Source organism: Cavia porcellus, unplaced genomic scaffold, assembly GCF_034190915.1.
Source record: "Cavia porcellus strain 051 isolate PalLab524CR breed Dunkin Hartley unplaced genomic scaffold, mCavPor4.1 scaffold_12, whole genome shotgun sequence".
NCBI lineage: Eukaryota > Metazoa > Chordata > Mammalia > Rodentia > Caviidae > Cavia > Cavia porcellus.
The window spans coordinates 82,769,513-82,794,431 of NW_026947495.1; the positions used below are offsets into that span (position 1 = coordinate 82,769,513).

Below are 24,919 nucleotides of genomic sequence, written 5' to 3' on the forward strand. Positions count from 1 at the left end.
GTCATTGCACTTTACTGAAAACTCCAAGAATCACCTTAAAAGGGACAAGAAGCACAACAGGCGCCTTGGAGGTGTTACTAGGTTGTTTGCCAGGGAAGGGAATCTGCTCTGCTGCTGGGGAAGACACATTCGGCTGGGCAACTCCATCATTACCAGCTCTAAGTGCTCACAGGTATAATCTAGCAAAATCTGCTTTTGAAAGCAAATTTCCTAGAGACTGGGTAGTCATTTCTCACAACTGCCAGTGTTGGACATGACTATGCCACAGTTCTGTGCCAGATAACTGTCAGAAGCACTGTTTTGGGAGGTTGCTGGAGACCAAAGGTAATCAAAAGAAACAAACTTTTTTGAAAATAACTGTCCCTCTATTATGTAAATGGTGCTTAGGTTTGGCATTCAGTTTACAATAAAAGTAACTGGTACGGAAAATTATTGTGCCTCAAAAAACTGAAGCAGAAGTAGTATGTGCTAGAAAACTGGGAGATTCGACTTCAAACAAGAGTTTCTGTGAAGACCCAGGGGCGGTGACTAATCACACGCAAACAACGTGAACAAAATCAGTCAACAAACTGTAAGTGTGCACAAAACAGTATTTTTGAGTTAACAGCTTACGTATATTGTGATCTTACAACACATACATGAGAGCAAACTAATGTGTTAAAATGTAAGTAGGTATGTAATCATCTATGTGCCTAAAAGTTTTAGATAGTACAAACTTCCCATTTAGGAAACGAGTGATTGTAAATATTTTAGGATCACATTATACTTAGTGTATATTTTCCTCCTTTCTTTTTCTTTAATCGGTACCAGGGATCGAACTCATGACCATGCGCTTGCAAGGCAGGCGCTCATGCCGCTGAGCTAAATCCCCAGCTCCTTCCCTCCTTTCCTAAAGAACTGAATTTCTGCTTAACTTTCCTATGAACTCCCAAGTAAGTCCAATGTTTACTTCAAACTTCGTCCATTTCTAACTTGATCCTTCCCATGAAACCCACTTAGTTTACCAGACACCTTTCCTGAACAAGGCTGTGTTCGCCATAGTAGCGTTCAACTGCACCCAAGTACCATGGCATACGGGGCTGCTGGAGGCCCACAGCCAGAGCCATCCAGCAGAGGGTGATGGCCACGGGTGCAGGCTCTGGGGCCAGGGTGTCACCATGCGGGATCGGTCACACAGGCCTCAGGGCAGGACGACTCAGGAAGCCGCCTCGAAGGCAGCCCCAGGACAGAAGGCATCACCGCCCCAGCCAGCCGCAGTCTCCTTATCCTGATGTTTCTCCTCGAGAAGAACCTGCATTTCACATGACAGCTCGTGTGCGTACACTGGTAATTAACTTTATTTTTAAAATACAGCAATGGTCAAACGAGACATTTCTGACAACCAGATCCTGCCCAATGCTGCCACACTGTTCCCTTGCACCTAAGACATGAAGGACACTTTCTGTGCTTCAGTCCCTGACAGCTCCACCAATTACAGCCAAGTTCTTCTAAAACCAGAGGGAAAAAGGGCACCAGCCACCACATTCAAGACGCAAAGCACCCAGGGGCGGCCATCGGCAGGTGCTGCCTCCACCCGGTCAGCGGCTCAGTCACGCTCACCTCAGACATCAGCACCAGCTCTTGGCTCCTCCGTGGAGGGGAAGAGCGAGTGCTGTTTAAGAAAGAAGAGGGAGGGAGGGAGGGAGGCGGGCAGAGGCAGAGGTGGAGAGAGGAGAAGGACGGAGCGAGACCCACATGGAGGAGAAGAGACACGGAGACACCGAGAGAGGCAGAGCCAGAGCGGAGGGAGCCTGAAGAGAGGCCTCCCGGCCCGCAGCCAGTGCCTGCTTTCCCTCGCTGCCTCTCCTTTCCCCTTCCCGGGCTGGCTCCCCTCCTCCCCTTGTCTTCCTGGCCGACTTGAGGGGCCCTCGCACCACAGCGTGCAGCCCCAGCAGCACCTCGCCTCCACGCCCCGTGCTGCACAAGGGCAACACCCTAAGTCCACCTGCACTGCGACCACAGCCAACACTGGGCTCCAAAGCTTATGATGTCCCTGAATACAGAATACATTAAGGTGAGACACTCGGAAAGCGAAGGCCAGAGCCTGCCTCTGACAGCCAGGGCCACGCTCCCGGCCTCGGTGGGAGAGACCCGCGAGTGCCCACTGCCATCAGTGGAGGGAACGGAAAACGAGGTGTGTGGTCACCGTGAAGTATTATTCACCCGTGAAAAACAACCCAGTGCTGTCGCTGAAGAAAGACAAACAGATCTGGAGGTACTCAAAGTCAAGCCTGACACACTCTCCCTGCACAGAGGTCCAGAAAGCAGAAGGGAGACAGTGAGAGCAGAGGAAGGGAGAGGCGGAGACAGGCAGGCAGCTGTGGGCGAGCGGGGCAGGGATGGGCACGATACATGCAATGAACCCCCAAAGCGGTGAAAGTGGGGGGGAGGTGGGGGAAGGGACAAGGATGAAAAGTGATCCAAGTCTGTTACGTGCACCCATGAATCTGCCAAGTGAACCCCTGACACAGCTAACAAGGGAGGAAAAAAGGAAAAGGGGAAGCCTGAAAGGCCCCAGAACACATCCGCAGCAGGGCTGTGGGCAACTTAGTGCATCGTAAGACAGCACAGCGTCTCCCCGCTTTTCTCCAGTCTCAATTTCCAGTGGCAGTCACGCTGTGCTGCAGAAACAGACTGGACCTGGTGTCGGAGCTCCGCTCACGTCCACCTCCAGACTTCAGGATCTAAGGGCCGAATTCACGGGACCGATACTGCCACGTGAAAGATCTCTGCTGAGGCGCTACTACAGGTACCAGAAACAGCTGTAGTGTGATCAGCAGACAAAGCTCTATGTGCCAAATTGTTCCTTTTTCCTAAATTGTTTAGATAAGGTCATTCTGAGACAATTCTGCTTAAAGGTCACCTCCAGAAGGTCATCTAAAGAACCGTGGTCTTTTCTTCTGGTTCAGGTAACTGTGCCACGTCACCGTATCACTTGTGAAAATCAATCGTTATGCTTCACAGCAATGCACATCAAGAAGAATCACAGGCCTCGGGACGCACGCATGGCTCAGTGTCTTTCGATTTCTGCAAATGTGGCTTAAAATTTACAAGCTGGAAGACGAGACTGACAAAGGACATGGTTTCACAACTCTTGAAATTAAATTTGTAGAAAAGCTGAGTTTTGTTTCAAATTTTAGAATGAATAAAAAACGGGAAAAACAACAAATATGCTTTAAATGTACACATGCATTTAAACCACTTCCATCAACCAACAGAGAGGAGGGAAGCATTTTTAAAAGTGAAAGTTGAATGACTTTTTACTTTTCAGGGAATGTGCAGGCATCAAAAATGTCCTAACATAAAAAAACACACACATACCAAAACAACAATTTTTCTGCTCAATTTATGCTTCCCTCAACCAAATGCCATTATTTTTACATCTGTTTGCTATAGGTGCTACATAAAGCAGAGATCATGAAATTTCAGTGTCCAGAAGGACTCCCTGTCATCTGGCTCCTCTAGAGGATTTCTGAGCAGAGGCTGCCAGTTGTAAGTGCCTGTCACAGCGGGCGGCACAGGAGAAGCAGGGAGAGGCCACCGGGCCAGTGACTGCTTAGCCTCCAGCCGCTGCCCGCCTCACTTATCTGGCTGTAACAGGCACCAGGGCTCTGGCTCGTGTTTTCAAAACAAATCTCTCTGAATACTCGCTTCTGCTGCCCTGCTCTTTCCCTCTTTCTTTCTTTCATTTTAGAGAGGGTAAAATTAAACTTAACAAAACAGAACAAAGCAGATCATAAGAAAACAATTTAAGAAACGCAGTTTTCAAAACAAGACCACCAGAGATCTTCACTGTCTATCATATTGTCTCTTGTTTTCTTCCAAATAGTTGTTCGTATCTTCACACACAGTGAATTCATACTGAACAAAGTACTAAACTGATCAGAACAGGATGATGAAGGCATTTTAGGTCTTCAAGACCAGACAATAGGGAAGTCAGCAATGGCTGCCAGAGTGTCTCTCCTTCTCTTCGAAATAGGCTGTCCATATCTTTACATATGTTGAAATTAAACAAAAGTAAATAGACTAATATCACTCTGGACAGAGAATAATAGTATTGCTAGATTTTATATCATAACGCTACAGAATTAGCACTGGGTATCTTAGTGTCTCTTCTTATTCAGAGTATCTGTTCATTACATCATGTGTTATATAATCCTTATAAACTGTTTAGAAGTTCTACTCATGCGTGAATCTCTACATGTATACCTATCCTTTCTGTATTATAGGGAAAAGCAGATCAAAACAACAAAGCAAATTCCTGGAAAAATATGAAATGAAAAAGACATATACAACCACAATACTAGGTGAGCTACAGTAGTTACTATGATGTCTCTTGTTATTTTCAATAGAATTGTCTATATCAGGCATAATTGAACATAGCACTACACAGCAATATTAATAAAAACATAACATTGAAGACATTATAGGACTTCAGGAGGCAGGTAATAATCAAACCGGGTTTGCAACATGCAACAAGCACATTCATCTTGGGGAAGTGGTGCACACACCCAACCTTATCCTGACCCCTGCCCAGCGAGGGAGAATGAAGACTCCCCTCTCAGGGACCTCTCCTCTGCAACAGGAAGGATGGTGGGCAGCAGGAGCTATGGCGTTGCTCTTGCAGATTTATCAACATTGCTGAAGCGATTGCTAATCCTGCCAGAATTATGATTAGAGCATTTTAAAGCAAAACCGAACACCATTGCTTTTATGAAATAGCTCTGGGGTTTGTCTGCAGTTATAACACGTGGAAAGCACAGAAGCGGGTGAATCTCTTTTTACAGAAGTTCTTCTTTAAGCCATTGAGATGTTTATGCAAATTAACCAAATGAACATGAATGAGTGCTGATGGACCCTTTACTAATTTCTATTCTAGTTCTCCCCAGAACCTCTCTCTTAAAAGGATATAAGCAACAAAGAAAGCTATTAAAAATCCAGAAGGCTGCGACTCCTTTGGCCTTAGAGTAAGCGATTCTACATAGGCAAGAGAGGCCCAGGCTTGCCTTTGTCACCCTTGGTAGAAAAGCCACCAATTGCATCAGTGCCTGAGTTGGTAGCCAAATCTCAGAGCACTGTGACGAGATATTCGTCATCTCCATCCAACTGTCCTGCACCCCAATCCCAGCCCTAATACCTTGGAGACCAATTTTAAAGACCATAATCTTGTCTAATACAAGAGAACCTAGGAAAGTTATTCAAGGTCTAAGAGCTGTCCAAATGCAGATAATACTTCCTCATGTTTAAAATGATTAGGGGGGCCAGCAATTTAGCTCAGCAACAATTTAGCATTGCAAGCAGGACGTTGTAAGTGTGATCCCTGGTTACCCCCCCCCACCCCCTTTAAAAAAAAAAAAAAAAAAGATTAGGACTGCTGGCTCCGCACAATAAGTGAATCACATGGCCAACGAAAACTAGGTACTAGTACTTTCTCTGTACCACTCGAAATCAAGCTCTCGGGCCTGAATGTTTTACAAGTACTTTTTAATGGATTTCCTTTAGGAAATGCTGCGTTACTGTAAGTGCAGGAATTTTCTTGTCTGTAAAGCAAACGTACCTCTTTCACATGCGCTGGCATCTCAGGTGCAGACAAGCCCTGCCTTCACCTAAGAGCTGAGGCACCCGGCTGAGCCCTTCCCACACTGCCATGGTTTAATTCCCATGGCAACTGTCTGGTTGCACAGATACTAACACCACCACTTCACTGAAGAAGCTGGAACTCAAGAGAACTGATGTCACAAAACTACTAAAGGTAAATCAGAATTAAGGGAAAATCTAAAACCTCTGTCTCCCAGCCCCCACACTCTGAGTTCCACTAAACTGCCCAAGTGGAACCACATGGGTATCAACAGGCTTGGTGTTTGGGTCAGAACCACGCAGCCTTCTTAGAAACCCTTCGTGCGTGCGTGCGTGCGTGCGTGCATGTGCGTGTGCTGTCACATGCATTTAGAGGGCATATACCCGTGGCAAGAATCAGCCTGATGCCTCCTCACCACCTCAGAACTTTTTGGTGTGAGGTCTGAACAGCTGTCGGATCTGGGGAGTGTTGGAGTCACGCCCCAGAGCTTGTTCAGCTCATAGGCAAAATGTTAGTAACCAACCGCAATGTGCCAGGAGTGACGCCAGCTGAGGTACAGTGCTGAACACCGTTAGCTTCTAACAGCTCCACCCAGGTTTTTGTGTTGGACAATTTAATTGTTTGGTCCACACGAGTGAGTCCCTAGCATCTGCTTTTTAAGAGTACTTTGAGATTGATCATAAAAACTTTTTGGTTCCTTTTAGCTCCTATCAATGTATTAGCAACTCATTTTACACATCTGTAACACAAATACACACTATTTTTATTTTCATGCACCCCTTAATTTTTTAAGTTTTGCTACAGTCACAAAAGCTTGTCCAAAATCAGGTGTCCTCAGCAGGAGCCCCTGACAGAGGAAGATGGGACTCCACCAGGACACTCAGGAATGCAGGAAGTATGAAGGGTTTCTAGGAAACAGATTCAACAAGAAGTAAAAGGTAAATGCTCACACACAAAGGACAACAGCCTCAGCACCTCGGCTCACAACAAATCCACACACAGCTGAAGCAGATGGAACAGGCAATCTGCTATCATTCTAACCACAAAAGTGGGAATTCCACATGGTGCAGCCTGGTGGTTATTTTGCCCCCTTTCTCTGAGCTGGATTCATTAACACCCTCAAATTCTTTAACTGGATCAATTTCTTTTTACACTCTAAACATAATACTCGTTTCCCTGACTATACGAAATAACCTCACCAGCCAGTGCTAGATACAGAACCCCACTCCCTGAAACTGCTGCTTATTTATTTCCAGCTGGTCAATAACTGTAGGTACAAAGTCAACTATTACACGAAAACAATTGTTAACATAAACACTGACAGACGTGATCAAAGGAGCCAAATCTAATATGCTCTGTCTATCACACAGGAATCCCACACATCTAAAGCAAACAAATGGAAAAACTATCATAAGAGCACATAAACTGTAATTAAAGAAAATATTTAAGAGTTCAAAAAAGCTGAAGGGCAAAAGGGAAAAAAATAAAGCTAAGTCTCTTAGGACTACCAAACCTGAAGATTTTTTCCTTTTAAATGTGATAAAGAGAAATTGTCTCTGTGTTGAGAACTTGCCTGCAGAATCTCTGCCTAGAGCAAGATATTCCAGCCAACTTAACTCCTAATAAATCAGCCCAGGAGCACCCGTGCCTCGCGACGACACCACAGGCAGGTCTCGTAGGTGTATTTTCCTCTCGTTAGTGCCTCCCTCTCCCATCGTATTAAAACACAGAGAAACACACCCACCCACTGTGAGGCAGTGGGAGCCGCACACCCTTCTTTGGCCGTGAATGCTCCTGGGCCAGGGGTCCCCTGGAAAAAGTGAGCCCAATTCACCTCTACTCCACGAGCGCACGCTGCCACACCAACGGACTGGTGTCAAACGCCCCTTTACCACAACGCTGCGTCCTTCAGTCCACAGGCTTCTCTAAGTGTGCCCGTGAGAGCTGCTCCCACAGCTAACGGCATCTTTATTCTGCTTTTCATTTTAATCTCAAGCTGTAACTGCTCAGGCGAGCTGAGCACAGTGCAGAGACAGCGCGGCTAGAGCAGCACCCACCCGCCCTCCGCACACAGCGCGCCCCTTAATCAGCCTGCCGGGAGCGCCAGCCAGGCAAGCGGCCCATCCACGATTCCCTCTTCCCCACAAACAGCTCTTCTTGATGTCACAGGACTTCAATGTTTTAAGTCATATTTAGGAAAAACACACAGCAAAGTAGCTGGAAAAATCTCAAAGGGGTGTTGTTCTCAGCACAAGCATTCCCTGATTTGTACTGAATAAAGGTATCGTCATCTTCCAGTGGACTGTTACTAAGATCTTAGACCAGCAACTCAATAGAGAGAGAAGTGACTCTGATTCTGACTGTGACCTAAGGATATCTGTAGTCAGAACTAAATGCGGAAGGATTTTCCTTTTTCTCCCAAGACATCAGATAATTAGATTAGCTACAGTATAACATTTGCAGAAAATGCAACTGCTCTAAGAACACACATCCACACAAGTCCACCCACATGGCACCTCACCCTGTGAGGTCCACCTTCCCAGGACCAGGGACTGCATGACCCCCACTAGCAAACCACGCTTGTTCCGGTCCAGGTAGGGGCTCAGCCAAGCATTACCCTGGCTGCACGGGGGAATGGGGGACACCCAGGGTTGGGGCTGCTGCTAGCCCTGAGTCTTCATCTACTTGCTCAGGAGTCCAGAACTGCGCAGTCAGAGCCCGGAATCCTCCCCAGTGCAGAGTGGACAAAGCAGGTGAGTGACTGTTCCTGTGGGCAGTACAGCTCAGGGTCACAAATGGGGCTCTCACAGGGGCTTAGTTCCCTAAGTGCTCACAGTGCCTGCCAGCTCTGGGCTCTGTGAACGGCCTGAGCAAAATTAGGGCAGCCTCCCAGATCTAGCAGCTAAGAGGTCTCTGCAGCCACACAGCACCTGGGCACCTCCTGCTCCACGCACAAGAACTCTCAGTGCACAGCAAGCCAGCGTCTTCACTGCGCAACTCCACCTCCACCTCCAGCTCTGCTGCACAATTTATGCTTGTTTCTGGGTAGGACACAGGGAAATCTGAAACTAGCATGGCCTGAGAGAAAGCAAGGCATTCAGCAGAGAAGGCTGCTATGAATCCTCCACCCGTCACCTCCCTGGGCTCCTGCTGATCCTCAGGCCCACCCAGGGCTGGCCAGCCTCCTCAGGTATCTGTGACCCCTAGTCCCTGCTGCTCCCCAAAGCTGGTCATGGATCTCTGGCCTGGGCCACAAAGCCACTCCCCTACGCCTCTCTCCTGCCCTGTTGCTCCTCCGCACCCCTGACTCCCCTCTCTGCTAGGTATCAGTGACCGCTGCTGCCCACAGACTACGCCCCAGAAGTCCGGTGCCAGGCTCCTCTGGGCAGCCTCCCAGCAGCTCCTCCCTGTGTGCACCTGGCCCCTTTCTCTTTCAGCCTCCACCCCTGTCCTTTTCCTGGCTGCATCCAAGGGTGGTCTTTCTGCACCATCTCAACTGCAATGTCCAAACATCAGCGCCAAAACCTGAGCTCTAGTCCTGGTCTTGAACTGGCTGGGTCTGCAGGGGCAAGTAGCTACTGTCCCCTACTTGCCCACTTCTCACCTCTGCATCCACAAAGCCTTCCTTGCTCAGTGCTCAATCTCTGCCCAGACCACTCGAGCAATTCCCTTTCCATGCCCATTCACAGCCAGCCTTGTGACTCTGCTCTCCCAAGTTCTGGCCTCCGGCACTGCTCAGTGGCTGTTCTCGATATCCGATGCCTCAGCTGACCACGGCCCCCCAGTGTTACCCTGGCTTCCCACATGTCCCCACTGCAACAACCCCACCTGCCCTGCCAGGCCTCCCGTGGTTCTGCTCATCTGCCCACATCCATTGTGTCTTGCCTTTTCCTCTTCATGTCTCCATGACCTGGAATATCAGTGTCCCCAAAGGCCCTTGTGACAGGTCTTGCTCCTAGGGTGACAGTAATGGGATGTGGTGGATGAAGAGGCAAGTCTGTGTCACTGGGCCCTTCCCCATCTGCTCTGTCACTCCCTGGCCACTGGGTGATGGTTCCAACACCACACTCATGCCACAATGAGCTGCCCCTCACGGCCCCACGCAGTGTCACCCACAGCCCAAAGACTCACGCTCCCAATGCTGGGCCCAAACACTTTCTCCTGCTACACTGACTGTCGAGGTGCTGGCTATGGCAATGCAAAGCTAAGCTGACATGCTGACCACATCCTGACAACATGGACATCAGCACACTGCAGCACCAGGACACATGGGCCACCACTCTCGACAACAACGTTCATCCACCCCACATTCCGCTCCTCCATCACACTCGACACCTGCAGCTGCGGGCATTCTGCTGCCTCACGCCCTGCCCGTAGATCGACTGGTCCCTGAGGTGAGAAGCACCTACAAACCCCATCCTATCACAGTCCACAGAGACGTGCCAGCTCTTCCGACGCGGCCACTTCCCTTGTGGGACACAGGCAGCTCTCTCCACTCCGAGCATGGCAGACAGCCCTATCAGACGTGCCAGTGAAACAATGGCTTCACTTCAACAGTCTATTTATCACTGTAATTTTTCGCAAGCAAAGCCTACATACCCTTAGAATCCTGCCAGGTATATAAAAGAGATGCTTACATTGATCTGTAAGTAATAAAAGATGTGTCCTAACACTGACGGCTTCACACAGACTGTAGGCTTTCAGAAACCAAGAATGTACATTTCTTTCAAAGAGTGAGTGCAAAGAGCAGGCTGCACAGACAGGAAAACAGGTAACTGCTTCATTCTTTTAAGGCATGCATTCAAAGCAGTTTATAAATAGTATGCCTTAGATGACGTTTGTCTTGCAATGTACATTATTAGCAATCAGTTACCCGCACTCCTTTAAACATTGGTGAGTGAGCGCACCCGGGTAGGAGCAGCAGCGCCCAACAGGCCTGAAGGAGCTTCCAAGTCCCAGCGAGGACACGAGCCCAGCTGGGGGCCCTCCCAGCTGCCGGCACTGCAGGCGGCCTCTACCCGGGCCAGGCCACCTGCGGGGCGAGCACACCTGGAGAACATGTGCAGGGCTCGCCCTAGCTTGGAAGATCAGGGAGACGGAACCTGGCTGCTAAGAAGTGCCACTCCATGTCCATGAGTCCACTATTTACACACAATTCAAAGGATCTGGTGCTGGCATTACTTTCAAGCAAGGTACAATTCGAGCCTAGAGCAGACAAACAGCCTTGAAGAACACCTTCATGTAGATCCCAGGGTGAAAGCAAATTTCCTCTGTGACTCTGTGACTCCCAAGATATACATCTCTTTTATCTCATCAGAGCTACACAGCACAGAGACAAAAGAGCAGATTGCTGATTAAAGGCGGTGTCCCGACCGCGGACCCCACTGGACCCAGTGAGAGCTGCTTCGTGGAATGGGCTCAGGAGACCTTGACTTGGCCACTCAACGAAGAGGCACCAGTTTGTAAACGACACAATCATTTTTGGGTACAAGAGGTGCTTTAAATGTGGTAACATTATATCATTTCAGCTATAATGATCATAATTACTTATTTCTTTTAATCACAACCCACTTAACCACTTTAGTACAGAAGACTAGTTCAAGGAGTTTAATTTTCATTCAACATCTAATCTTTGTGTTTACCGAAACCCTTCATGGGCTTTGTTTACTGTCTGCCTGCTGGCCTGGACGTTTGATCTTGTAAGACTAGATCAGACAGGGTCAGATAAAACACTGATTGCTAGAATAAACCAGGCTGGAGAAGTGACACTGGTTTTTAAAATCCTCTTTCTTCCAGAATTTTTAATATTTCATAAAATAAGTTCAAATAAACAAATAAAATTAAGAAAACTAGCAATCAGGGGCTCCTGAGCAATTGACTAAGACAGGGATATGACAGAGTAATTTCACATCCTGGCAAAAGTCTGGGGCTTGGCTAAGTCCACTTGTCCCAGCCATAGTACTTGATGACACAAATAATTATCACAGTGACCAGGATCTGTGTGAACTCTGAACGACCCTTTTTAATTCTTGAGACATAGGTTAACCCCACTAAAAATCATAATTTACCATGGTTTGGTAAAAAACATTTGTAAATTAGAAATATTTTAGATACAAAATTGTACTTTTAAAATTGCTAATTAAGTTGCATTTAGGACGTGTGCGACCTCCTCTGTCAGAGCCCGTCACTGTACTCCTGCCGTCCCGCAGGAGCAGACCGGCTCACAGCGTACCCGGGACACACACGGCCGGCTGTCATACAGATGTGGGCCAGTTCACATCCACAGGGCACGCAAAAGAACAGCAGGGTTAAAAGCAGGTAACTGTATTAAAATGTGTAGAGTTTATGGAAGGACGCTCAGTGGAGTAAATGCTTCCTGATTCCAAGACCTCAGAAATAATTCCTGTTTTCCCTTGTGCCCAACCCTGCAGCTCCTAACACTGAGCATCATTACTACCTAAAATGTGCACTGTCTTCTTTACGCCTGGGAGAGGAGGAAGCTCCGTGTTTTAAAATCTAGGCCTGAAGCTCTGGATGCTATGAGGTGAGCAGCAGTTTTTAAAAGAAAAATTTTGTAAAGTTCCCTACACCAAGCAACCCACCCATCATGTGCTCTGGGTTCTTTAATATCAAAAACTCTGGGAAACAGGTTCAGGGGTCTTGGACCTCAAAACCAGGACATACAAACTCTGTTTCCCCCGTCTATCCTGAAGTAATGCCAACGTTAACGCAAATACGTCTGTGTCAACCTTGATTGTCTTTGAAATTAAAGAGAAAAAGGTAAACAGAATGTGCTTTGCTGTGATCACTGAGGAAAATAAAGTTAGCATGCTAAGCCAAACCAATTTAGGGCTTTTTAAAGGATAAGTGTAAATAGTTTAGCTATAATAACAACAAATTCAAAAAATGCACATTAAAATGTTTACTTCAAAATTCAGACAATTCCATTTGTATATAGCTTTTACATCTGTTTTTAATGATATCAAATTATTGATTGTTCATTTTTCTCATATTTATTTAAGCATTAACTATAGAATTTGCAATCTGATCTTTTTTTTAATCCTTCCAGTAGACTTTTATTTTTGCCAGTTTTGAGTCATATTTACTTTGATCTTTCAGAGTATATAAATTTTTTTACTGTTTATTTATTTCTATGAGAAAAGAAAAAAAATTGACCTAGGAGATCTATATGTGGCATTTTGTAACAGAATCACATAGCTTATGTTTAGAAAATCATGGTTTTGATTAAGAAGCAACCATTTAGTTCCCACTGTTTTATTAAAGCAGACATTAGCAGATAATAAGAAACATATTTAACAAAGTAGCCGCATTTTCTTGAGGACAGCAGTGAGCTAGCTCGGCACTCTGGTCTACACCCAGTACCAGGCCCCCAGATGCAAACCGGAAACTGGGCGGGAAGACAGTGGGAGAGGCACAGGAGCCTCACCTTCCGGGTCCTCGGGAGAAGCCCCACGGCGCAATTCTGGTGTTACACCCCTGATTCCCATGTCTGAGGCTCACTGCTTTTGGGGTTCACCTGGAAAACTGATGGACACGACTCTCCCATGAGAAACAGGCACCAGCGGACAGGAACTCCCTATGAAAACCTCTCCGTGGAGAGAGAGAAGCTTCTGGGAACTGGATGGGCCTCTGCAGACCCAAGTCCTTTCTCCCCACTTGCCTGATGTTTCTCTGGTGGGACCAGTGTACCTGCCATCAGTCCTTTGTTTTCCCTCCCACTCCCTCCGCTGATGAATCAACACCACTTGAACTGTTTTACGGCAGCTTGTGTTTACTTCACACATACCTTAACCTTGCCTTTCCTCCTCCCACCGATGCACAGGCACACACACACACTCGCCGGCGCATGACTAGCATGCCCACTGTGTCTGACAGCCTCTTCAGGGAGGGCCCTTGACTCTGGGAGGAAACCAAGGTCTCGGGCTGTTTTTAGGGCACTCAAGAGATTTAACTGTACATTTACCATCTTTTAAAAAACCAGAGCTTAAAGAACTGAGTCTCTAAGAAAACAGAGAAGACGACTGTCTAGGTGTACACGTGTGAGCACGCACACGCACACACATCCTGGCAGCAATTCTGAAAGCACTGGCACGAAGGGGCTCCATCTCTGCGTCTGGGATTATGTGAACAGAGATACACTCTCTCTGCTTAGAGCAGAAAGTAACGGCTCTAATGAATGACCCCAAAGCTGCGTGATTCTTCTGACTCTTTGCCAGAGAGGATCTGTTCAAGCATTTGCACAATTCTATTTTAGCAGAAAAACTTGGAGGCAAGACTTACAGAAAAGAAACTCTTTGATCCCAGAACTCCACTGTAGGCAGTTGCTTGCCTTCCCCAACATGAGGCGAACATGAACATTCCCAGGCCAGTGCACAGACCAGACCTGGAAGGGCACTGAGTGCTTCAGATCACCTGGCAGAGCAGATCTCTCAATTCCAATGCGCTCCATTGCTCCTAGACAGCTGGACATTTTGTTTTCCCTTTCAAATTGTATACTCAGTGTAAAATGCTCTGATTCCTTTGTCTTCGGAAGTGACAGCGATGCATGGGAAGCTCATTTCCTCAGAAGGTGACCTTGTGAATGGGCTCGCACATACCCAGCTGCCAAAAAGGCAAGGGTGGCCCCAGCCCCGGGAAACCTGAGTCCTTCCCATGAATGTCCCTGGCCCTCAGAGGGGGTGGAGGGGAAGCCATGAGAGCCTGTGACAGAGCGTGACAAACCATGACCCAATCACACAAAATGAGGACTGGAAGGGCCCTCGAATGGCAACGCTATAGAGGGGCACCCCAGTTCCCTCTGGACTCGCTGGGTTTATTGGGAAGTGAGGCAGGCACTCAGCATGTGCGAAGGCAAAGCGTCACATGCTCAGAGCACACATAGTTCCAGCGACAGGAATGCACCATTCCTGTCCTCCTATTAACTAGTTATTACCATACAGCCTTATGGCCACTGTTTACTAAGAGGTTATGTTACTCCAATATTATCTTATTCAGTCTTCTGGCTACCCAGACACATATTTTTCTCGATTTTCCAACGGGGAGACTGAATCTTGATGAAATGAAACAACATGCTCAAGCTCCCCAGCACTGGCACATGGAAACAGGTTGGCACACACGCGTGCCCAGGTGCAGGGCCCTTCCTTCCACCCCCCGGAAACCACCTGGAACAAACAGTCTCCAAACCACTTCCGCCCAGACTTCCGGATGCTGAGGCACACGGTCCAATTCGTTCATCAGCAGTCAAACCCTGGGGCTGATGTAGCCTAGAATAACTGCTCTTCAATTTCTAAGGGATTTTGGTCTTCACAAGTATCACTGAGGAAAGCTCAGACTTGATAAATTATGCTAAGAATGTTACTTTTAGTTCTAATACCATCTCGGTTTCAAGGGAGCCAATTTGCATCTCATGACAGAAATATTAAGATTCTTACTTTTGTAATGTAACACAGATAAGCAATATCTGAAGTTAGCATATATGCCCAACAGCCAACCACTCATTCATCTTAAAAATAATAGGCTTTAAAGACAAGGAAGTTGTTTTACCTTTAATCTTCTTATATTTTTTATACCATCTCCCAAACTCCTGGCACTTGGTTGCTGACACATTGGCATAGTATGTGCTATTTACAATGGATGAAATCATACTCTGAAAAGAAGAAAAACATTCAGTTATGTTTCAGATATGTGACTTCTCGTTCCTGGGGACCAGAGCAGGTGTTACAGCCCTCACCCACGTCCAGCACCTTTCGACCTGAGGCGGTCACTGTCCAGCCAGCCGAGCCAGCCAGCCCCACGGTGACCTGAGCTCGCGCTCTGAGCCAGCACCTGAACAAGGGCAGTGCTTCCTCGTAAAAGCCAGCCCTGGGCCAGCGTCAAAGAGGAGAGGCTGAGGCACCAGGAGGAAGGCAAAACGGAAGCAGCAGTGCGGCCAGCGGCCAGCGGCCAGCTGGGGAACAGAGCAGAGGTGACGAGCCGCGGCCCCAGCCCGGCCCGTTTCCAGTAAGGCCTCTCAGATGTTTCTGTTCCGCGTCCAACTGCAGCCCTCGAGGCGGCCAAGGATCTGAGAACATCCGTGCTACACACTGCAGTACAACGTTTAGGGAAATAAGCTAAATTAATATCATTTATAGAAATGTGTGATTAGCACTTGTGTGAAAATGCACCAAATGAAAAAATTAACAGTGCTATTTTAGACCAGGGAAACTAAACGGAACACTTGTACTGGGTTTCAACCCAAATGCCTCACCACTGAAGCTCTCTGAGGCATGGGCCCGAGGCCCTCCTGGCCCTCAGCCTCTGGTCTTCCCGACTGAGGGCCCTGCACCCATCTGCCTGGACTCAGGGTGGAAGGAAGCACAACCCAGCGCGGCACTAAAATCAAATGACAGTCACGCAGCTGGAAGGAAAGGTCCCACGGCGCCACACACGCCGTCCACACGCTGGCTGGCCCTGGGGCGAGGCGCCCATGCACACCCAAGCGAACCGTGCTGTCACATCTAGAAAGCACTCAGAAGCCAATGAGCCCGAGGGACCCCTGTGAATGGCACCAGGTTTCACACCTTGCCTTGAAATCTCATCTATCTCAAAAATGTTAAACCCAGACATGGTGCACTTCAGAGCTATCTCAGAACTTCCAATAGCATATCTGCAAAGTAGCAGAGATAAAAAGGGATCACAATAAATCAAGTCGATGGCAAGTTTTACTAGCAGGTTCAAATGTTTGCAGACAGACAGGCCTTAGTAGGTCCCAGCTGAAACGCCACCGGACTCGTGCTCCTTTTAAGCACGGCACAGGCGGGCGGGTCGGGGTCCTCCCTGACTCAGGGGAACCTCTTGGCCCTCCTACACAGCAGACGGCTCTTCCTTCAGCCCTGTGTCCACCTCACACCTTTGCTCTAAGAGCCACGTTTCGGTCCTGGGGTCTGAACACGGCACTGGGTACTCAAAGAGCCAGTGTCACCCGAGGGTGCACATTGCTCCGTGAACCTGTACAGCATTCTGCTGGGTGCTGCTGACCAGCCGTGCTGTTCCCTGCCCAGTCGGCCCCTGTCTTCCTGGAAAATGCTGCCCTGGAGCTCAGTGGCCGGTCCCTGCTGCCCTCTCCACTGGATCTCACGGTTCTGATGTGGGCTGAGTCACTGGCCCAGGAAGAGGACATTCTGACAGGCGTGAGGCAGCATGACAGAAGACACTAACAGAGGCGCTGGCAGAGTGAGTGGTGCTGCCTCACTGGCCTTGCTCTGCTGTGCTCCACAAAGCCACAACGTGGACACACGTGGCAGGAGTCACAGACAACAGACATACGCATTTGTGCCCATGCCTCAAGCCTGCGCCACTCTGATCCCAGGGGATCCGTGTCTCTTTTGGTGTCTCCCTGGCACTACGCAGGGCCATCATCAGCCTAGGTGACACGGAAATGAAAGTCTGGCCTAACCATCTTATCACTAGGTTTCTGTCCGCACTGATCACAGAAAAGTGTCACATAGTTTTCAGCGGCAGGCTGAGCAAATGGTTCAGATGCAAGAGAGGCCACTTCCCAGGGCAGCCTCGGCTTGTTCTAGTCACCCCATGCGCGGTGCATGCCCACTACAAGCCTTTCACTGAGGGCTGCCAGACCATCACCAGAGGGCCTCAGGAACAAGGCAACCTGGGGACGGCTCAGTGACAGGCCATCCTGTACCGGATCACCTCAGGTTCACAGCCCAGGTTACACAGTGGTACCCTCAGTCGGAATCCCCAGGCTTCTCCACAGTACTCCGGGAACACAGAATACACTCATCTTAAAGTGGGTGCTGATTAATTTGTTTGAAATATTGAAACTTAGGTAGTGACCTACAAAACTGAAAAGGGCTAACACAGACCTGGAAGATGATAACTTTAGAGGACTACAAGAGACGCTGGTCTCCAGAGATCCCGAGCTCACCAGAACTCATGCCCTGTAAGGCTGAGGCTTACGACTTAATGTCGTGTGTAGAGACGCAGCTAACAATTAGTGTCAACGTCCCTTTGCTTGTGGTTCTGGGGACTGAACCCGGGGCCTTGTGCCTTCCAGGCAAGTGCTCTACACTGAGCTGCATTCTGCCCAGCCATGAGGCCTGATGCGACACAGGTACTGCATGATAGGTGGTGCAATGACAAAAGTCCTTTCCACCTGCCACCCCGCCAAAAACGAATCTAATTCCATTCACTGCTTTTAAACACAAATGTGTCATTCAGTTCATCTGAACATTTCATGTTTTCTAGTCATGCCAGAAGTACCACGCAGCTGGACTTTTAGAGCTCATCAGTGAGCAAGGCCTGAGCTGACTGAGCTGCGACTGCACCAAAACCCGAGTGTCTCCACTGGTGACACGGTGCTGGTGCCACAGCTGGGGAGAGACACGGCACTGCGAGGCCTGTGCTCCTCAGAGGCTGCTACTAAAAAACTAGACTGACTGCATGCCACGCTCTGCTCAGGGCTGAGCCAGGGCGGGAGACAGCAGAGGGCTGGAGAGACGCCCGGAGGCGCCCCTGGGATGCTTGGCGTAGCTGGGGACTGCATACTGAGATGCTCACGGATCACGTTAGGTACTGAGGTGGCAATAAAATGGCTTTCCAAATACAGGAACTTTTGAGAAAGTCCAGACTTTTCTGTAACTGTGAAATTCTAAATAGATTTTGGATGGATGGTAGGGGATTAAAAGTATCCAATCTGGCACACAGTTCACCATGAATTTGAAACTTTTACAAGAGATCAGGTGTTTGAGGAGTCAGATCTGCCAGGGTTGGTTTAGCTCCTGGTCCAAGGTTAACAAGCCGATTGACTTGGTTGACAGCCAGACAGCACGAGGCCATGAGAATCCAGCTGCTCATAGGGCCACTCAGCACCGTGGGGACACTCGAGGCCATGCGGACCACAGCACATTAGTGTGACGTAGTGGACTGGAAGCTTCCTGGTGCCCAGAGACGTGGCAGCGGGGCATTGCACACTGCGCCCTCGTGACAGCTCACTTGACTGTGCGGTACCTGAGCAGAGCTAGAGGATGAAGGACGGGCTCGAGCTGGGCGTCCACCTCGAGGTGCTTCTCGTCTTTAGTTATGACGAAACCATGATTTGATGTGAAGTGTGTCTCCAATCAAAGCCATCACGAGTGCCACTGGACTACACTTAGTGTAGCCAGACTGCCTTATCTATGTAAGTTTTCTTCTAGGTTTCTGAGAGAAACGCAAATGTGTTTGTTCCTCAGCAGCCCAGGGAGATGTCAGACATGATGGTTATGAGGATGGCTCTCCACCCAGGGTGCTCAGAGGCCCCAGATGAAAAGGTCCCCTGTCAAAGCCACCACTGGAAGAGCCCAGGGCCCCATCACTGGGCTGCTGATTCCATGATCTCCAAAGAAGGGAGATCAACCACGTAGGAGGAAGTCACCTCCACTTCATCAGCCACCACAAGGTGAAGAGTTGACCTTCCACCCAAAACAAGAAACAAGGTGACAATAAACAACATAAGCTATGAGCTTGTGTTCCTTCTATGAGTTAATTCAGGAGTTTGAGTCAAAGAAAGACAAGAAATCTAAAAGTGATCCACAACTTAATAGGGAAAAGCAAAATATGTACATGGGGTAAGATGATTTGTACAAAATGCTTGGACAGACAGAGGTCTGAGAAAGATGAAATGATTAAAAACCTCCACCCCCTTCCTCTCAGGCTGGTGAGATTTATGCGGCCAAGCAGCCATGTGGTATTAAACTACCTGCGCGGCAGGCACATGATACATCAGCTAGGAAATGAGCATTCCAAACCAGAGATGCTTACTGTTTTTATAAGACTGCGTCTCCCTGCAGAGTCCAGGCAGGCTGGACTTAACTTATGATCCTCCTGCCTCAGCCTCCTGGGTACCACCTCCTGTTAACTGTGTGCCGCTGGGGAGTGGGCACCCTCTGGGCACCCTATGTTGAGGACAGAGCACTTGGCAGGCAGCAACAGGTGAAACCTGTGTGCTGTGTCATTTGCAGCTCAGGGACAACATGTTAAGAATATTCACACGATACTGTAAGGATACTTCAAGGAGCGAATGAGGGTAAAAACTGGCTCGGAAGAGCTGCTTCATTGTGAGAATTCATCAAATGCCACTCAGCAGTGGCATTCTAACCCTCCCCTTCCGCCTCTGTGCCCTTCCTTAGGGCACACACACACACTCAGCCAAGCTGCTGAGGACCAGCCCTCGTCACTCGAGCCCTATTCAGGAACCACTCCCCAGAGTCACTTGGGAGCCTCCTTCCTGAGTCCACGGGATTGAGTGACAGACTGTCCCAGCACAGTGATCCATGCGCACCATGTTCACAGTAGCACAGCTCTCAATGGCTGTATCTTGGAAGGGGCCTCCATGTGCATCAACAGACAAATGGGTAAAGGGTGTGGGAAGCACACTGCAGAACACTGCTCTGCCACAGAGAGGACAAACTCAGGTCGTCTGTGGGGACACAGACACCCCGAGGCCATGGCACCCAAGGGTAACTATCACAGTGTTTTTCTTATGGGGAGCCCAGAGTACAAACAATCTGAAGTTTAGGTAAGTTATGGAGCAAAGCAGAAGGCAGGGAACAGGAAACACAGAGACAGACTTGCTCTACGAGGGCGGGAGCAAGCGATGGAGGGAAGGGGGGTGTCGTGAAAGCAAGGAAGATGGCTGTGGACACTCACGCAGGGTGCCCACAGGGAGCACGGCCATCCCAAATGGAAACTGAACAGCAAACCTCACGCGACGACACCTGAGACAGACAGCTGCCAGCCCTCACCCTGACAGCATGCTGGGCTGAGACCAGACAGGGGCCTGCTGGGCCGTGGCTCGTGTGTGACCTCTCCTCCCTCCACGTAACTGGACGCAGAGGTCCTGTACCTGTCCCCATAGGCAGGCTTGCTGAGGATGGCGGCAGTCACCCGCCTCCCGGGTCTGCCTCCACGAGTGGACTGCATATGGGAGGAGGCCATGTTCCATGCCGCCATACCTCTGCGAGGTATGCCAGCTGTGTCTTTTGCAAGCATTTGTCAACACAGCTTCGGCTCCAAGTGAGGGGCGGAGCTGCCTGAAAACACTCCTCTGTGCCGCACACACAGAGCCCACAAGGGTGAGTGTGCCCCGACTGCACCAAGAGGCAGCCAGGGCGAGCAGACACCGGGACTGCTGGGGGAGCACAGAGTCGGTGCTTATGGTCACATCTCTCTGTTTGGGAAAGAGATGTGGGTGCCAGGGCACAGTGCTGTGAACATGATTAACGGTACTCCAGGCTCTGCTCAAACCAGGGGCTGGGACCCGAGACCCTAAGTCCCCTGCCAAAGCAGGCCTGGCCCAAAGTGTGTAACTTGAGGGAAGGCTGCCTGGGGGGTCATGGGTGCCTGGGAAATCGGGGCAGCCAGTATGGCCCAAGGACAAGAGAGGGTCAGTGGAAGAAGCATTCACACTCTAGCACATCCTAAAAGGTAAAGTCAAAAACAATCACCCAGACGCATAACAACCTCGACTTGGCCAGCATCTGCCAGAACCACGGCCTGTGGTGCTGCTCAGGAGCACGGTGCTGCCCCCAGTCCTCCACACGCAGGCCCTGCGCCCAAGGGAGGCCTGGGGCAGCCTGCCTCCCTCCCTCCCCCTCACTGCCATCAGAACCAGCTGTCCCAGGCAGACCTTCTCCTCATGCATAGGGCCCTTTCCTGGGGTGAGTTCCTAAAGACCCCAGGCCAGCTGTGCACACACAGCGCAAAGACCAGTGTTCCACCTGCTGGAGCTTCTCCATTCCCAGGCCCCCAGCTCCACAGTCTCCTCCCCGACGAGAAGCTCCGGCCTGCCCACTGCCTGTCCACCTGCCAGCCCCAGGTGGCTGCCGTGGCCGACACAAACCTGGGAGAGAGGGCATTCTTTGGCTAGTGTGCTCTGGTTCATCTCTTTGAGCAGCTCCTTTAAGGCATTGCGGACGGTGGCGTGGTTCCACTGCTCGGCTGGCAAGTCTTCCAACTTCGAACAGCTGCAAAACAGAGCGACGGTGACAGTGACCCCACAGCAAGCTCAGTGACATCCTGTCTGGGTTGTGTGCCCCACCGGGGCCTAAGGAGAGGATACTAACTCTTAGAGGTGACAGGACCCAACGGTGTCACATCACACTGGCCTAGGAAACGCTGGAGCTTTGGAAATGGAGAAATGGGACTTTCCCCAAGAGCCGATGGAAGCGGCAGGGCGGAGTGACACTAAACTCTCCCAGTGCAGCTGGGTTCTGAAGCACACCCCAAGGTAGATGTCAACAGGAGTCCCACCACATGAGGAGTCTGAGGGCCACCTTCCCCTGGCACAGTTCCAACCAGAGCTACCTCTCCAGACAGACATCCAAGCATCTCCAGGCAAGGACAGGGCCCCTGGGTCCCTAGCACAGCACCAAGACTCTGAAGGGCGAGAATCTGAAACCCTTACAATGAAGGACAGCGACCCTTCCCTCACAGCTCTATGACAAACAGCAACAGGAACCTCGAGCTTCTCTCTGGTGCCCTTGTGGGCCAGGCCTGGTCTCACTGCCCCTCCATGTACATTCCACAGCACCAGCCACCAGACAGGGAGGGCAGACTCTGGACCAGCGCACTCTTGGCCAACCTGCTCCAGGAGCCAACCCCAGCCACCAGGACTCAGATGCAGGCCTTGGAGGGGCTCATCCACCCACAATGGCAGCTTTCACCTGCTTCCTGGACCATGAGTGGGGCCGTGGGAGGCCCTCTAGCCCCCAACAGAGCTGTAACTACCACCCAACTGCCTGTGACAGTGACTTCACGACTCCAAAACCAAGCATACACTCCTGGAATGTGGGCCATAAAGGTGCCCCGGGGAGCCTCCCGGCTCCCCGCCCCCCTCGCCTTCCCCTCTCTTCCCCGCCTCCCTTCATCAAGGCCTGGAAATTAATGAGGACGGGACACGGGGATCTCTGCAGTGAACCTCCAATCACACAGAGCTCAAGGAAGGAGAGGCAGATGTTCGGAACACCCACCTTTGTAACTGGATCTTTAACGTCACGACATGATAGACGTCTTGTAGCATGTCAGCCACCGTGGCGTCAGGCGCGTCTGTCACATAACTGAGGGGGAGAGGGTTCCACCTCCCCAGCTTGATTATTCCTGCACAGGGAAGAAAAACACCATAAACAGAGCTGCTGTTTATTAACCCTTCACACTGGTAAAGGTAAGGAGACCACTCAGCCGACAGTCAAGGCCCGCCTGGTGCTTACTTCATGACAGGGCAGCAAGTGGTCTCTGTCAGGAGACACCGAGCAGCCAGCTGGATGGGAAGCGGGGAGCGAGGAGGGTGAGGCTGAGCCACGGACAATCAGTCCTTCTATGTTTTCCTGTTTCTTACATTCCTGAAGGAACCACACGGACACTTCCTTCCCCCAAAGTCTAGTCTCACAGTCTAAGTTAAAACTGAGGCTAAATATACAGGACTACTGATTTCATAGACAAAAAAAGCTTCAAGTAAACATGCGATTCAGTTTTGAATTGATCAAAAAATTCCCATCTGTGGGCTTGGCTCGGCACGTGGTCCTCCTCCGCCTATGGTGAGAGTCCCAGAGCACGGGGCCTGGGGTTCACCGCTAGATGCACCTCCCTTGCAACAGGGGCTGCTTCGGGGCCACAGGCAGGAGCACACAGACCACAGATCTGAAGGGGCTCAGGTGCCTTCGACTTCCCTTCTCCTTTTGTACCTGGGTTGTTCTAAGGATGGGAAGAGTCCGGTTCTCCCTACGGGTGAGCACACAGGAGAAAGGCCAGAGCGAGGCTCCACGGAGCATTGAGGTCAGGGCCCTGGGCGCAGGGAGCACGTGGCTATGTTTGCAGGAGGGGCTCATCCACGGGCTCATGGCACACAGTACTGTGAGAGCACAAACAGCAACTCTTCTCCCCCATGACACAGAGGGACAAGGCTTTTATCACAGTGCTATGAAAGCTCCAGCAGCCCCCAGGGCATCACAAAACATCACACATAAACAAAGTTACACGGCAGAGTTAAAAGGAAAAGAGCATTCTTATTTTTGACAATACAGGTAGATCCAACTGCATTGTTCTTTACAATTTTTTTTTTTTAAGTAATCACTAAGAAGAGACAAAACACCTGTCAGCCAAGTAAACTTTCAAGAGATGCACAAAATGATGCCTGGCAGCCATGGATAAGTCCAAGCAGAGGAAATGCACTGCATGGCCCTGGGTGGCCAGTCCTGGCCAAGACAAAAATCAATGAATGCACGACATTCGACATAATGCTTGAAAACAGGGAATAAACAGAACAAAAATATTAAAATGCTGCACTGTTTCAGTATTAAGATTGAACAATCTGCTGCTGAATATGCTACGTATAAATAGAGCCTGGACTCAGACCCAGGGAAGGAACACAGCTCTCACTCATGCGCCGTATGTCTGCAGTTCTGGCTCCTGGAAACCGACTGCACTTGCCAGGAAAGCTGTGTTCTGGTCGGGACAGTCTCCCACCACTTGCGCTGGTGACAAGGACATGCGTGAGTGGACATGAAGTACATGTCCACCCGCTGCACGGCCAGCCCACATCAGGGTTCTCGGCCTCCCAGCCTCCCTTGCTCCTAGCACTGGCCCCACTACGGAGGCGCAGGGAACGTGTCTCCCACATTCCCTTTCCATAAAGATCATTTGCAACTATGACCTCCTTCCCCACCACAACCATCCAAGAGCGAAGCCTAAGCTGACTGCGTCCTAGAGGCTGAGTTTTCCTGTAAGATGGGAGAGTAGGCTGGCACTGTACCCTCCTGTGGGCAAGTGGAAGCAGGTTTACAGATCATTGCATCCACAAAGACACGGAAGTCACAGCCTGGAGACACCCACCTCTTCCTAGAGTGCCAGGGCCCTTCCTCTGGTCGCTAAGGGCCATCCCACAGCAAAGCGGACACAACTGAGGGGCACAGTCCTGAGGTTCCACTCCCATCACACCCAAGCTCAGACAAGACCACTAACCCACAGGGACGGATCCAAGTCAGAGGGCCAGCAAGGGACTTAACTGGAAAGGGACACAAAGGAACTCTGGTGGCTACGTGGGCATAAAAACTGTCAGAACTCATCATACCAAGCACTCAGTATGCACATGCTTTACTGTATGTGAATTATACTTTTATTTTTTAAAAAAGCAGAGGGGAGGCATCTGTGCAGGAAACGACAGACCTCTCCCCTGCAGACAGGCAGGCATCTCTACTTGGGTGTTCTCTGCCCACCTCGGGGAGCCAGGAGGAGGCTGTTTGGGCTGGAATT

The 24,919-nt window shown here is 49.8% G+C and overlaps 1 protein-coding gene across 5 annotated transcripts in view; it reads right to left on the reverse strand.

Annotated features, from left to right (window-relative positions):
* Positions 1 to 24,919, reverse strand: part of Satb2 (SATB homeobox 2) — a 142,565-nt gene that overhangs the window by 58,334 nt on the left and 59,312 nt on the right. For all 5 annotated transcript variants that reach the window (XM_063259515.1, XM_063259518.1, XM_063259516.1 and 2 more), the window contains 3 exons: positions 22,642 to 22,768; positions 21,513 to 21,636; positions 15,182 to 15,284 (listed from right to left, as the gene is read on the reverse strand). In XM_063259515.1, the coding sequence (XP_063115585.1) occupies positions 15,182 to 15,284; positions 21,513 to 21,636; positions 22,642 to 22,768 (354 nt within the window). The remainder of the gene's footprint in view (positions 1 to 15,181; positions 15,285 to 21,512; positions 21,637 to 22,641; positions 22,769 to 24,919) is intronic.